The 15700-nt window shown below is 39.1% G+C and overlaps 1 protein-coding gene across 2 annotated transcripts in view; it reads left to right on the plus strand.

Annotated features, from left to right (window-relative positions):
* The first annotated feature begins 490 nt into the window (after window positions 1-490).
* The window catches only part of PCLO (piccolo presynaptic cytomatrix protein), a 371716-nt gene continuing 356506 nt past the window's right edge, over window positions 491-15700 (plus strand). For both annotated transcript variants that reach the window (XM_086745649.1, XM_086745658.1), the window contains exons 1-2: window positions 491-843; window positions 6996-8250. In XM_086745649.1, the coding sequence (XP_086601775.1) occupies window positions 596-843; window positions 6996-8250 (1503 nt within the window). In that variant the 5' untranslated portion in view covers window positions 491-595. The remainder of the gene's footprint in view (window positions 844-6995; window positions 8251-15700) is intronic.

Here is a 15700-nt window from a genome sequence, read left to right on the forward strand (position 1 = left end):
CTGCAGGTGGGGTCTTACCTCCAGGTATGCCTTCCAGCCTCCATTCCTTCGTGCTTTAGCCGAATCAGGCTCCTTCAAGCCTTGACTCTTGCCAGCACGGCCTTACCCGCAGATGGATGGAGAACGGGAGGCAGAACTCGATGGCAGCGGGTGCGCTGGGGGGTGCGGGCGCCAGCGGACGGGGCCGGCGGGAGGATCGGGGGGTGCGCCGGTGCCTTTAACGGCCGAGGCGTGGGGCGGGGCGCGGGGTGGGGCTGTGATCGGGGGGAGACCGTCCCCATCCCCCTCCCCGCCCTCCTGGAGCATGCGCTGCGCGGGACGGCGGAGCGCGGCGCGGCTGGCGGCGCCGCTTCTCCCCTCCCTCCCGTCGCTCCCTCCCCTCGCTCCCTCCCTTCCCCGGCAGCCGCGGCGGCAGCAGCCAGCGAGACCGGCCCCGACGCTGCCGCTGCCGCCGCCGCTGCCGCCGAGCGGGGCCGTGGTTGCGGCCACCGAGCCCTGAGCGCCCGCCGGGGATCGGGGCTGCGCGCCGGGGAGCCTCCTCCCCGCCTGGTCTGTGCCCGAGGGGAGAGGAGGCGAGCGAGGAGCCGCGGCGGCCATGGGCAACGAAGCAAGCCTGGAAGGAGGCGAAGGGCTGGGCGCCTTCCCCGAAGGGGCGGCGGCGGCGGCAGGCGGGGATGGCAGCGGCCCCGCGGCCCCCTTGCAGCGCCTCGTCCCGGCCGGGGTGGAGGCAGACCTGAGCCAGCTGAGCGAGGAGGAGAGGAGGCAGATCGCCGCTGTCATGTCAAGGGCGCAGGGGCTGCCCAGAGGGAACCTCGCCGGCGCGGAGCCGCCTCCCATGCAAAGGCACGCACGGAAAATCTCCCTTCTCCCGCTCCTCCCTTCCCCCTTCTCCGTCTGCTCGCGGTGGGGCGGGGGGCGAGTCGCAATCCGATCCGGGCCCGCTGCATCGGGAGCAGGCGTTGCGTTTTGCCGGCTCAGGGAGGGAAGGGGGCGGCTACAGGAGTGCGGACGCTGGGATGGAGCCTGCACTCTCCAGCTTTTCCCACTCCAGTGCTTTCTAATGATAACGAGGGTCCTCGGTTCCAGTGGGCTGCGCCCTCTCCTCTTCCCTCCCTTCGCACCGATCCGGAGCACGGGTAGTTTCTGTCTAGGGAGGGGAGAGATTTGCAGACGATGTTTCGGTTTTCCCTGGGGGTGTGTGTGCTGTACGGGGCTGGAGTGCCCCACAGCTCCGGTAGCAGCCAGGGAAACTCTCCGCAGGGCTGATGGGCTCTGCAAGCTTCTCTTTCTGGAGAAAGATATTCTCGTTTAATCTTTCAAAGCTTTTGGGCATAATGTACTCGCTAGCCATTACACTGCCAATTCTTAACCTCTACAACTGTCATTTGGCTTAATTAAATAGTCATGGATTGAGGATGTCTGTATCAGTCTATTTTTCCACCCTTTTCTCCCCTCTTATTTCTTTTTCCTTTTATTTTCTTGTTGAAAGGGGAAAGAGAGGCGAAATAATAGATTAAATTGATTGCCACGGGATTCAGTATTCAGGCTAGCAGTGGCTTCGCCTCGTTGCACCTCTGCCAAGGCCGGGGTGATTTCCTTCCCCTTTCTTTGCCTGCATTTCAGTAAATTCACAGCCCGGCGTGCAACAAGCCTGTTCCCCACCCCGGCCCAGGGCCGGTTCCCTCCGGGGTGCCGGCGCCTGCCTTCCCCGCTCGGCGCCTACGGGTCGCCGCCCGCGCCCCTGTCCGTGGTGCTGAACTCGCCGGCTGCCCCTGCCAGCGCCCGTGTCCATGGTGCTGAGGTTGTCCGCGCACCTGTCCATGGTGCTGAGCTCGCAGCTTCCCCCGCCCGTCGTCCGAGGCCGGCGTCTCTGGTGCTCTCCGTCTCCAGGGCTGGGTGTGTTGTTTGTCTTGGAGGAGGGTGCTGAAAGGAGCCTCCTCGACCGACTGTTCAACACGGTTCTTGTGTGTTGACCTTACCCCAGATAAATGCATGTTGAATTTATATAATATCAGGTTTATATAAGTGAATTCTAGAAGAAAAGAAGCAAGGAGGGTGGGACCAAATTCATCCTTGGGCAAATTACTGAAGTCATTTGGATTACACCTGAGATGACGGTCTCCATGTTTTTTTAAAGTGGAAATAAAATCTTCCTATTTTATGTCTTGCATGATTATTAAAGAGGTATTAGCACCATATGTGAAATATATTTTCCATTCAGTTCAGGGCTCTACTCAGCTTCTATAGGTGTTAATTGAAAATAAATCATATTGGTTAGTTCTGTGAAACTAAGCTCCAAGTTCTTTTTTTTTTTTTTTTGGTGTAACTGTCTATGAGCAAAGACACAAAGACTTTAAAAGTTTATTGTTTCATGCTAATGTACCACTAAATAATAAGATAAATGTCCTTGGAAGATTTTAGAATAGGCTAAACTCATTGCAACATGAATATTTCTGCATTTATAAATGGCTGCTTTCCTAGAAACATATTTATGATATCAGAAACTACTTTGGTCTTGTTAGCGTACCATACTTTCACTCTCCATTTAAAGTAAAGACACCGTGTATTTGTAAATTACAGCCTTTTAACTTTTATTCAAAGTTGACATTGTAACATGCAGTGCAATAACCTATCAACTAGCTTCTCTTATGGGGTTGTAGCAGTACCAATCATAGCATCTTTGTGCCCGTCACACTGTAATGAGGATACTGCTTGTCTCTGTTCTTGTTTTGTGGCTTTATTTGCTCCTCTTGCACAACTCTTTGCTATTGAGATGTACTAACTATGATGGAAATAATTATTAAGAACCTGATCCAAACCCTTGGAGTAAGACTCTTCTAAGGACTAAGGATCAGTCTCTTCCAGACTTCAACTTAAGTAAAGAACTAGCCTGCTGAGACTCAGATTCCTTAGCTTCAGCCATTTTTTTTTAGTCTGTGTGGCCAAAGAAATGGGATGTGCAAAGTACCTCTTAACTGATGCTTTGCAACTGTTGCTCCCAGTTGGTTTTCTTTTTTTTTTCTAGTGTGGTTATGCCAGTCCAAATGTTAAGTGACTGAAACAGTAATCAAAAGAGGAATTCTAGCTTCCAGTTTATATAGCCTTGCATTATGACAGTGTCCTTGTTGTATTCTCTGTTATGTTTCTTTCATGTTGTCAACTGGAGTTTTCCTCTGTGATTTCCACTGTAACATTAGCTGTTATGCAGTCTTACCTGAGAGACTAATAATTATTTCTTATTCTAAATGCTTTAATTCCCCTCCCAAAGTAACCCAAGTACACAAATTCCTCGTGATTGATGGTATCCTGAAGTAACAATTTTTGCAACTACAGAATTTTTAATAGCAAGCAATGTGTGTACCAGGAAACACAGCTGCACTTTTATCACCATAAAATACATACTGTCCCTTCTAGGACTACCCTTGTAGGCTTTGAGCTTTTAAGTCTTTAAAAAAGCAATAGTCAAAAAATAGAATTAATATTAATTATACATTTTAATATAAGCATTTAGATCTAGAGCACCTAAAGTGAAGTGCTTAAATCAAGTATACCTTTTTTTTTTTTTTTTTGAACATTTTATTCTCTAGGTTCCAGTCAAGAGTTTGGGATGCTTAGCACCTACGGAAATAATTCTATCCTATTTCAGTTACCTGTCTTCAGGAAACTCGTGTTTAGGAAATTAGGTGAAACATAGGCTGTCAGTTTGTAAGCAAGTTCCAGTTGCTCTAGCTTCATTGAATGACTTTGTAACTGTGTCAGTATCCACTTGCAGAGGAATTGTTCCACATAATCTGAAAAGATTAGATGTGAAACATCTAATGCAGTTGCTTTTTTACTTGTTTGGTTTTTTTCTTTCAGTTCATTAAATTGTTCACAATAGACATTAAGAGAAAAAAAAAATGCTGCATTTTGAGAGGAAATGCTAAGAAGTCTTACTGAGTGTCACACTTCTACAGTATATTTATGGTGTATTTTCCAGAAGAAATACACATTTTTCTTAATACTATCACTCTATTGACTTTAAAAAAAAAAAAAAAGCTAGTCACCAGGGATATGTGTAAGTTTATACATTTATACTTATCTTGTCTGTACATAAGAAAAGATCTGTCTTGGAGTTGTGTAGTTATTGCACTTCTCTCTAAAACTGATTATACTGATGAATGGGAAAAAGACATGCCCTATTTAAATACATTTTTATAGTTATGACATTCAAGAACTGGACCAGGAGCCTTTTTGTTAGATCTCCTGTTGACTCCAAAGTAAGCTTTGATTTGGCTGTAATATTCATATAAATGAATAAAGATGAGCTCTGTGAATCCAGACCAAAGTGAGCAGCACAAAGAAAAGAGTTAGGTGAGGGGCAACTAAATTATTTTGCTTATGGAGTCTGGATTGAAGACTTTAAAACAATGTTGAATTTTTCATGATTCAAAAGGTCTAAAAATAAGAAAATTCTTGTTAAATACTCTTTTTTTTTTGAGGATTTCTGATTCTCCAGATTAATTAAAATTGTTCAATGTCAGTCTGTAGCTAGTTGTAAAATAGCTCTAGAAAACAAGGCTTCAACTTCCAGCTATGTAAACGGAGCAAGCCTTGGCTTTTGACAGGGGTAGCATTTCTCAAACAGCTTGTCTTTTCAAGGCTTTTTCTTCCTCTAGTTAACCGCATTGTCTCCATTGCTTAGAAACATTGTTATGTATAAAGGCAAGACAAGTCTGGTCTTCAGAACACATCAGCAGCCTTGCAGAATCACCTGGGTGTTTTATTTCCTAAATTCATGGGTTTTAATCTCATTTCAAGTCCTGACATCTGATAAGATTGACATTTATGGAGCATATTATTTTGACAAAAATGAAAACTGGAGGAGAACTCTATTCCAATAGGGATCCACAGTTACTTATTCTTGTTAATCTCCTAGTTCAATTTCTAAAAACAGTTTTAGTCTGGTGGTGGTGTTTGTTTTTTTTTTCTTCCACCTTCACACTCTAAGGTTTGGGAATGGTACGCTGTTTCCTGACCTGAGTTTTAATGGTACCATCAATCCTTTTCTTTTTTTCCCTTGTCACTCTTAGCATTGTTGAATGAAGCCTTCCAACATTTTGAACACTTGCAAACGTGAATGCTGGAAGTGTACCAGACTGCCACTAATAGAGTAGTTGAAATGATTTCACTTAGAAAGCAGTATCTCTTCAGATATACCTAGAGTGCTTATCTAAATAGCAAGAACTACAACTGCAGGTAGACCTACCTAGTTGGTAATGAGAGTATAAAATTGGTATAACAAGCAAAAATGCCCAATATTGAAGGAATTAGATTATCATTGGGCTTTTCTGAATTATCCTCTTTATGAATAATGAGTTAATCGATGTTCACTGATGCCGGTTGAAACACACCTACTCACTTCAGTGGGCTGCACATTAAGGTTGTAAACTTCTCAGTATTATGGCTGATAATTTTACAAGAATGGGAAAGAGTAAATAGAGTTATGGAAGGCTGGAAATAGTTTGTCCTTAACAAGTATTTCAAGTGGAAAATTTTAATTTACAAAAAAAAAATATCAGATACAAGATTGTGATACATGTTGTGAGAATTACAAGCACAGAAATGACTACGAGTTAGCTTTGTCCTTTTATATTGCCATTGCTAGATATGTAAGGAAAACTCTAAATATTAATGAGAAATAATGGTAAACCCATGGTAACATTAACATTGTAAAATATATTTTTCAATATGTCTATTATATATAATTCTGCAGACTTCTGATAAAACTCTTAAACATAATTGTGCAATTTTTAGGTGTGGTGGTTTTTTTTTAGGGTTTTTTTTTTTTTTAAGTTAACAAATACAGGTAAATGTAATGAGTGATTGTTTCTTTTGTTCATGAATGCCTGAGAAGAAATGTTGTGTCTGGAAAAATAAGTTCACAGTTAAATAGATCTCTAAATGTGAAAACTCAAAATTTTATATTTGCAACAGTGTTGTGTCACTGAAGAGGATACTGTATCTTTCAGCAAAAACACAGTGATAGCACTGAATAGAATATTTTACTACATCCTTTAGCAATAGCACTGAATGCAATATTATTTCCTCCAGCTGCGGCTGAGTATAGCAACAAGTAGAATACTATACCACATATGAAGACATGATCTTGATTTTTGTTCCTACAGTCTTAGTTTTATTTTCTCCTATATGAAAACATAGCAAAATGTTATTGTTAGAGAATTGAGAAAAATCCCTATGTAATGAGATATTTCTCTCTATTGCTGAGCAATTTGAATTGTTGGGATGATGTTGGAAGAGAGCTCTGAATAGTTCTATTTAAAAAGAAAAAAAAAACTTCAGGACTGATTCTGTGAACTGGCATCTTTTATCTGATTGAAATTTTTTTTCTAACTTGTGAGTGGATGAGTGGCAAAGTAAATACTTTAAAAAAAGTATATACTTCTTAACGCACTTGGATTTTAGGAGTTTAAATCCTTGCTGCATATTGAATTATAAATATATCCAAATTTTGTATGAGTAGCCAAAGCACAAGTACATAAACATTTTGTATTGTGCAATGTTTTTCTTCTACAGCTATGCTTTGATCTGCTATTTTCTTACACCTGTGTTTCTTTTAGTCTTTTCTGTCTCCACATGTTTGTATCCCAAGGGACAGAGTGGAGAGGTAGTAATTTGGATTTAGGTAAAATAGGAAGTCGTAGCTTTGAGGTCTTCAGATTTCTGATGAGAAAATATCTGGTAAAACATTGTTGTCATATTAGATTATTTCAGTCTATAACTGAATACTTGTATAAAACATTATAGAACAATAATTTCTATTTAAATACTTTTTACATGCATCTTATGTTATAAGCCTTGGTCTTGCAAACACTTAAGCACCTGAGAAACTTCACAGTGTTACCAAAGCACTTTTAGGGTCACAGATGTATCTTATTTTATTTCATTTTTATTGTAGTCTATTATTTTAATTTTATTACATTTTCTGTCTGCAGACATCCTGAGCTTGATACGAGCCACCATCCCAGGCAACCAGGCAAGCCTCCAGATCCAGGACTACCAAGTTTAAGTAAAAGCAGAACAGTAGATGTGCTGAAGACAGAACAACGGGCACCTGGACGGAGCCCTTCTTCTATTAGTCTAAGGGAATCAAAGTCTAGGACTGATTTTAAAGAAGATCAGAAGCCAAGTATGATGCCCAGTTTTCTCTCAGAAGCCAATCCATTGAGTGCAGTCACTTCAGTTGTGAACAAATTCAATCCATTTGATTTAATATCGGATTCAGATGCAGCCCATGAAGAGGCTGGTAGGAAACAAAAAGTTACCCAAAAAGAGCAAGGGAAACCTGAGGAGCAGAGACGCCTTGCAAAGCATCCAGCTCAACAACAGTCTCCAAAGCCGGCTGTTCAACAACAAGGACCTGTCAGACCTACCCCCCAGCAAACTGAGTCTTCCAAACCAGTGTCTCAGCAGCAGCAGCCTGGGGAACCAAAGCAAGTTCAGAAACCAGGCCCTGGTCACCCAGCAGACTCTAAGCCAGACCAAGCGAAACAACCACCCCAGCCACAAGGATCACAAAAATCTCAGCCCCAGCAGTCAGAACCAACAAAACCTGTTCAACAACAAACTTCTGCAAAACCTTCATCAGGCCCAACAAAACCATCACCACAGCAATCAGACAATGCTAGAACATCATCTCAAGTGCCACCTCCAACAAAACCATCATCACAGCAGCCAGGACCTGTGAAACAACCATCTCAACAGCCGGCATGGCAAGGAGGTCCTGTAAAGCCATCTTCCCAGCCAGCAGGGCCTCCAAAACAGCCTCCTCAGCAACCTGGGCCTCAAAAGCCATCTGCTCAGCAAACAGGACCTGCAAAACAACCATTGCAGCCTGGACCTGGGAAACCACCTCCGCAGCAAACAGGGCCTGTAAAACAAGTGCCACCACAGGCAGGGCCTACAAAACCATCTCCTCAGACTACAGGGGCCACAAAGCCCCCAGCACAACAGCCAGGACTTACAAAATCACCAGGCCAGCAACCAGGGCCTCAAAAACCCTCGCAGCAAAAGCAAGTTGGTACAACCCAACCCGCTGACTCCGCCCCAAAGAAAACCTTCTGTCCTCTTTGCACAACCACTGAACTATTGCTGCATGCTCCAGAAAAGGCCAATTACAACACGTGCACACAGTGTCATACTGTAGTCTGCAGCCTCTGTGGATTTAATCCTAATCCTCATATAACAGAGGTGAGTAGTTTTTAAACTAATGTTTGCTACCAGGGCACAAAATTAAGTTTACCTTCATTAAGCTGAAACATCAGATGTGTTACAATGTATCATCATGATCACTTAAGTCCTTAAAAGTTCAGTGAAGAAAGTCACGCTATTTGGAAAAACTGTAAGAGTAAAAGGGGGTGACATTTGGGAAAAAAAGAAGATTCTCTGTTTGTACAGTGTTTAAATTTATGTTCTCGTTTCTTCATATAAAGAGCGGAGGAACCCAAATGTAATTTTTTTTTTTTTTCCATTTTGCTTGATTTTAAGCACTCACTTGCTACATTTATAATCTGATTAGAACAGTCATATGCTGATATGTTTATAAGTAAATAAAATTTGCTGCAATAAGAACCAGCTAAGCAACAAAATATGACAGTGACTCTTCATAGCCTCAGTGTGTGTTTTGGAAAAGGATGTGGGGTGGATTTGCTTTGTAACTGTGTGAGCGTTGATTAGCTGGAAGCCTGAGTCATGAATTTTGACTTGGTGATACTCACGTTATTTCATTCTTGTGGGATGCTAAGAAAGAGAGCTCTGTGGATTATTTATAACCTTGATCACCACTCTTGCTGTAATTACATAACACAGAAATGGCATAGAGGGTAATATTAGGACTTCAGATGAACTTATATTAACCTGATGTTTGCAGTAGCTTGATTTATGTGCTTATACATGTCCTTTACTTGCTCTGCGTGGGAATAAGGCTGCATATGAATGTCTGATCTCTTCTTATTGCTTGAACAGCTTCTCATACATCCTGATGTGCTAATTTTAAATTTGCAATGTAGTTTGGGTTTGTTTTCAGTACCAACATTTCTATCAATTTATAGAATTTCAAGCATAGCAGACCTGGCACTGAAGACTAACTAATGATAAATACCCAGAAGGGGTATTTGGGAAGCTTATTTTTGTCTTGTTTTGGTATTAGTTTAGCTGATCAAAGATGCTGATAGGAAGAAGTACAGACTGCTAGTATATTTTGAATCTGACAAATTTAAATAATAATTTCCCTAGGTTTAAAATTGAATCAAAGAATCGCTGAGGCAGAAAGGCTCCTCTGGAGATCATACAGTCCAACACTCTGCTCAGAGCAGGGTCACCTAAGGCAGGTTGTTCATAACCAGTTTTGAATAACTCCAAGGATGGAGACTCTGCAGTCTCTCTGGACAATCTGTTTGCTCAGTACTGCAGTGATTTAAAAACATTGCTACCAGTTAGATTTCCTTCCTGTGTGCCTGTTTATTAGTGATACTTTTAAGTGGGTACCTGGTAACTAACAGCAGGCTTTTTGCACCTAGCAAGTATATTACTTATTGATTTGTTGTTAAAATTGCAAATTTAAACCTGGCAGCACATTGCATTATTTAGGAGTGTACTTTCTTGTTTGAGTTTAGGGAAATTCAAGATTGAGATAATTGGCATTAACACTTGGACTGGAAAAGGAGTGACTTGAACAGCTATGTGCAAAAACTTGAGAGCATCTGCAACTAACCAGGTGCTCAGATATTTTATTATTAGTGCCTGTATGAGGAAAGGTCATAAAGCATGTCATTCTGGACAGTTTAGGGTAAAAAAAAATATATATTTATGTATAATGGACAAGAAATGTGATACATTGATGTTAAAGTCGAAGAGGAGCTTTTGTAAGGAAATGTACCTTCAAGTTCTGACACAATGTTTCTAGACCAAAACTTCTTACATTTATTTGTGGGTGTTGAGTTGTTTATTTCCATTGTGTGCTCCTGAAGTCTCTTGGAGCTCCCAGTTTGTCTGCCTTTAAAAACTTCAAATTTCCCATGGAAATAGTCAACAACTTTTTATGTTCAAATGAAATGGATTTTGAGAGAAATTTTACATCAGAAGATCTCAAAGTATTTGGAAATTCCCTGAAGAACTACTGGTTTTAGAAGTGGGTATGCTATAAATGTGAAATTCAGGGCTTTAAGACAATAAATACAGCTGCATTTAAGAATTTGAGACTAACTGATTGCATACATATGTAAAAGCAGATTTGAATTTCATATTACACATTGAAATAAACACAGGATATGCATTTATTTCATGATGAAATCATTTCACTGAATGAAGGTATTGGACATCTGATTTATTCAGCTATTAGTTCCAATCTAAGACTTTAGAACTTTTGTCATTTGCTCAGCTTTGCACCACCAGCTGTCTTGCTGAAACTTCATTGTGGGTGTCCTGCTCCAGTCTGCAGTGAAGTGCCATGAAAATCACATCTGCCTTTATTACTGAACAGTTGGAGCAAAGTAATAGAATTGACCCTGGCATATACAAAAAAAAATTCACTTATTTCAGCTCCAAAGGTTCCCACTTGAGTTATTCTCAAGATTTCCTTCTAGTTACCCTTTCCTTTCAATATTTAGATTATTAACAAAAGTTTCTGATTCCTCCTTTACAATAGTTTACACTTTTATTCCTTTCTAGCATCAAAACCATGGTTTGTGTCTTAGCTGTCGGTTTTCTTGATTGTGGTGCAAGTTTTTCTTTTGGCTTCTCTAATTTTAAGTTCTCCTAAAGAGTTATTGACAAAAAGTCTTTGTCTCTTACCCATGCACTTACTGATTGTATCTTCACTTCTTATTGATATACTTTGACTTTTATTGCTGTTCTTTTTGCCAAGTTTCATGATTCTGTAATCCTGTGTTGTGCCTTTCCCATGCCCTTTATAGCCACTGTTTTTATTGCTTATGTTAAAACACATTACACATTGGAAAACAATAATTTAAAATTGGATGTGGGGAGAGTGAAAGACATTTATTTGGAAAAGAATTTGTATCACTTTTATTTTCTAGCATTTTCCCCTATACAGCTGCTTGAACTATCTTCTTAAGATATTCTTCTTACAAGTTTCTTACAGGACAGTGCAGTCTTCATAACCGAGCGAATTACTTTTCCAATATATATCTTACTAATTTTCTATATTCTATATTTCTAGCTGATTCTGGACAGAATATAGCAGGCTTTACAAACTGGCTCAGGAAGTAGATTGCATGCATTGTAAAACCATTATAAAAAGTGTGATTTAAAAAAAAATATTCATTCTTTTTATTTAAACCTCTATTTAAAATGCAGTAGTACATGCACTCTGGAGTTCTCTCACTTGAGAGAACTGTCTAAGAGCAGAAAGTGATACTTGTATTGCCACAGGGTCAGAGTCCTTGAACTATTTCTCTGAACCATCTGACATTGCGATCCCCCTGGGGAAAAGTTATAGTTGATATCTGGGTTTTATACGGCAGTCTAGAGAGAAAACACACCACACATAACATGTTCAGTAACATATGTCTCTCTAAACTGTCTAGGTATTCACACTCCACCCATCACCATGGCATGTGACTGCCTAGCAACAGTTGCATAAAGTAGCAGTAAAAATTATGTAAACAGGTTTGAAGACCAGTACTCTATTCCATTTTCCTTTCATATACACCAGAACTTTGTAGCAGGTGTGCATTTATTTCATTGCATGGGGATTATTTTTTATTCCCAGTTAAAAAAAAAAAAGTATTTTGCCAAAACGACTCCCATGAGCCATTAGCAACAGAAACCAGCACTTCCCAAAAATGACTTAGCCGTTTAGATCATGTGAATAGGAGTAGGCTTTTTGAAAATGAGCAGAGACGTCTGAGGGACTATCTGTTTTGTTGAACACTTATGTGTAGTTTTTGATAAAGCTAGGCAAAATGCATGAACTAAAACTCTAATCTAAATGATCAATGCATATGTTCGATAGCTGGAGGAAGTTTTTGAAACTGTGAACTAGTTATTGGAAGATACGTGCAACATGGACTGAACAGTGGTTTAAACTGTAAAAAAAAGAAAAAAAGATTAAATTCTTTATGATGGGCATCTGTAAAGTTGATGACCAAGTGGAATGTTAAAGCTGTTAATGTTGGAAACTTGGTTGTATGTGAGCTCTTCTCCGTGAGTCTACCCTTGATCAGTATGTGTGCATATGTGAATGCTTGTCTTCTAGGTATTTTTTAGGAGGGATTATTTTTCGTGCATTTTATCTACATCAGTCCACTGTTTCAGTATGCTTTTAGAAACCATTTAAAATTATTCTTTGAGCCAGGTATAATTTTTTACTTAGATACTTGCGGAAAATTGCACATCCAGAGAACGTGAAGATGTGTTTATTGATGTAGAATTTGTTTACTTGCCAAAAGCTCTTCTGAATGGAGGCAAAGTGGTTCTGACTCTTTTTGAAACAACGTGTCTATATCAAAGTTGACTTCATCCTACTGGAAAAAAGAGGAGGGGAGAAAAAAAAGATTGAGTCTCCCAAAGTGGAGTGTATAATTTCAGATCAAGTAGAATATTTTACTGGATCTATGCCTCTATTCTTCAATTTGGTAGGAAAAATTTTTTTTTTAACCCAATCTGAAAATATATTCTTGGTTTTTTTTTGTTATTGTTGTTGGAATTTTTTGAGGGAGATGTCTAGTTTTTTTTTTTCTTTTGGTATTGCTAGGAATTTTCTGTATCAGTTGCTCTAGGTACTACAGCCTTGAATATTTGCTCTCTCTGTTTCCATTTTTTTATGTACAATCATATCACAACTTTTAGTGTTTTAAAAGTATCATGACTTGGTTCAAATCCTCATAATTGTGTGAGTATTTATATTTGTTTTTATTGACATCCTGGATCTCCAAGTATGCTAAACATTAGCAAATAATTGGGCGTGAAATATGTTCAGTAACTAAAGAGAATTTAAGCAGTCAGAAATGCATTAATTTTCTTCAGTTATTATAATTATTATTAGCTTGTACAGGGAAAGGAATATGTAATAATTTAAAATATTATTCATATAAGGAAGTTGACTGTAATTCTTGTGATGAATCCACAGAAGTTTTGCTTATACTTACATGAAAATTAATAGAAATGAGTCTATTAAATCTTTGTCAATTATATGACAGTAAAGGAAGCTATTGATTGAATTGAAATATTTCCTATGGTTTACAGTCTAGAGCCTACTGTGTTGCAGTAGTACATAAGGACTAGAATGCAGCATAGACTGGAAATGACATATAAACAAAAATAAGACTGCCATCACTGTGGATAGTGACATGCCACAAAGTCTAAGCTTTTTAATACCAGAAAAAATAGCTTTGAAACTGTACACCCTATGTAATCTTGAGTGAATTTTCAGAGTGTTATAAGTAATGCAAAACAAAATAGAAAAAAAAAGTTCTTGAATCTGACCATCAGCTGTTGTAATCAGAAGTTGTAAAGAAATGAGTTAAAACCCAACAAAGCTTTTTTAACTTTCTCAAAATATTAATTTAGGTATACTCTCTTAACTGCACCGAAGTAAAGCTAGAGTTCTATAAAAGAGGATGGAGTTTAATCTGAGTTCAAACTGATCAGAGAGATGATTCAAACAAGCCTTGTTTAATTTTCTTTTAAAAATGATAAAAGTTTGAAATATTTTTGTGTGAAATACTTCTTTTGGTATGGAAGTAGAGATTATTCACAATTTCTGTGATGAAATTAGGTTAGTATAGCTCCTTTAGTTCTGCCTCTAGCTAGAACAGCCACACAGGCATTTGGGAAAATTGTAAAGATCCTCAAATAGAAGGGTTATGGAAGTACAGAATATTGTTTCTCTCTGTGGAATATTATTAAACACACTCCACACTGTTTCTCTCTCAGAGGAAGACCATGTGCCTACATTTCTGCTATTTCTGCGTTACATTTAGGATTAGATGCACTGTGGATTTTTATTTCTTTTTTTTTTTTTTTTTTTTTAAGGAAGGGGCAGAATATAGAAAGAAGCAAGCACCTATACATGTCGAATAGTTTCTCAATATTTTAATGGGTACTTTACAGTATGTTGGAGTGTTTACTCATTAGCCCAGAAAACTGTCCTGTCCAGTTTTTAACACAAGTAAATAATAAATTAATCTGCATAGCTAAAGATGTCAACTGCAGTGAGCCATCTGCACCCGTATTGCTGTTGCTCAGCAACTGTAATTTACTACTATGTTAGGCCATGTGATGTGGAGATGCTGTTTGCTGGGTAATCACTGGGCAGGAAGCATGGCCCAGCCCTGCTCTGACCAGACAGCATAATCCGTTTTCAAATCCCAGTGATATTCACTTGGATGCGCTCTGTGCAGCACAGATGAACTTTGTTAACCTTTTCCTTGCTGCTGTCTTGATTTGCAGTTATATATATATTTTTTTATTAATCATTCACATGTTTCTAGTATATTAAATCTCGATGCAGTTAACGACAGCAGTCAGCATTTGTTGAAGTGATGGATGATGCAGTGCACTGAGCTGTGTTTAAAAGTGTTTTTCCTTGTTCTATGCATCAGGCAGCTTAAACAGGTTTAGCTATAAAAACTAACATCCAGATATTCTGAAATGGTGGCGTTCAAAAAACAAAAAGTCAAAAGATTGTATGTTCACTGTTTTGCTTTATGACTCTAATTATATAAGCTATAAAATAATAGTTCCCCAAACACTCATAGTTCATAGGCAAGCTTTAGCTTTTTGTGTTAGTAATTTAAGCAGAATAGTGGAGTGTATTTTAAGATTGTGATAACTGCATAACGTAATTCACCCAGTAATGTTTTTTAGTAGTTTTAAAATAGCTAAGTAACGTTTAAAAATAGGATTTTAAAACTGCTATGTAAAAAGTTTGCTCATGCATTGGTTTTAGCATCAAGCTACAGTGCTTGTAAACCATTGCTGTGGTTTGTGGAATCGATACCCGAGGAACATGCTGCTGACTAGAAGCTAGCATCATTTTTGTGAGCATCCTCAGTAAGTGTTTCCTGATAAACTCCCTAGTTACCTTCCTTTCAAATATCAAATATAAAAGGCAAATATTTATTTTGTAGTGATAAGCTGTTTGCCTCAAATGAGGATCAGTTGCACACTGTGTACAATAGTTAAATGCTTGTTTCAGTGTAATTACTTTGAATAGCTGAGATCTTATTCATGGAAGGTTGGTGTAGTAGGAAAATTTTGTCTCTAGTATTGCCTAGCCTTTTCAGTTCTATGTCGATATACTAATTCAGTTTGTTCTGTGATAGAAGTTGCTCTTTTTTTTTCTTCATAACAGGATTTTCTGATCTAGTTTCTTGTCTGTTAAAGTATTCTACCAACCCTATATGAAGCTGCATAAAATAATGTGCTCAAGCACTTTAATTTTCATGTTTCATTCATCATCTTGACAGAAATGTCTGCTAAGAGCCAAATCTGGATTCCTCTCTCCTCTCTAAAATTGTCAGGAACCAAATAAGATGATGTGTTTTCAGACTAAAAACTGATTTCGTTAATAAAGCTTTAGGGCAGCACTGAGCAATGTCAGCAAAGTCCATTTACATATCTGTGGCAATGTAAAAGTTCTATAAATCTTTCCATTTCTGTGGCGATGTAAAGGAAT

Source organism: Chlamydotis macqueenii, chromosome 1, assembly GCF_036417535.1.
Source record: "Chlamydotis macqueenii isolate bChlMac1 chromosome 1, bChlMac1.mat, whole genome shotgun sequence".
NCBI classification, from domain to species: Eukaryota; Metazoa; Chordata; class Aves; order Otidiformes; family Otididae; genus Chlamydotis; species Chlamydotis macqueenii.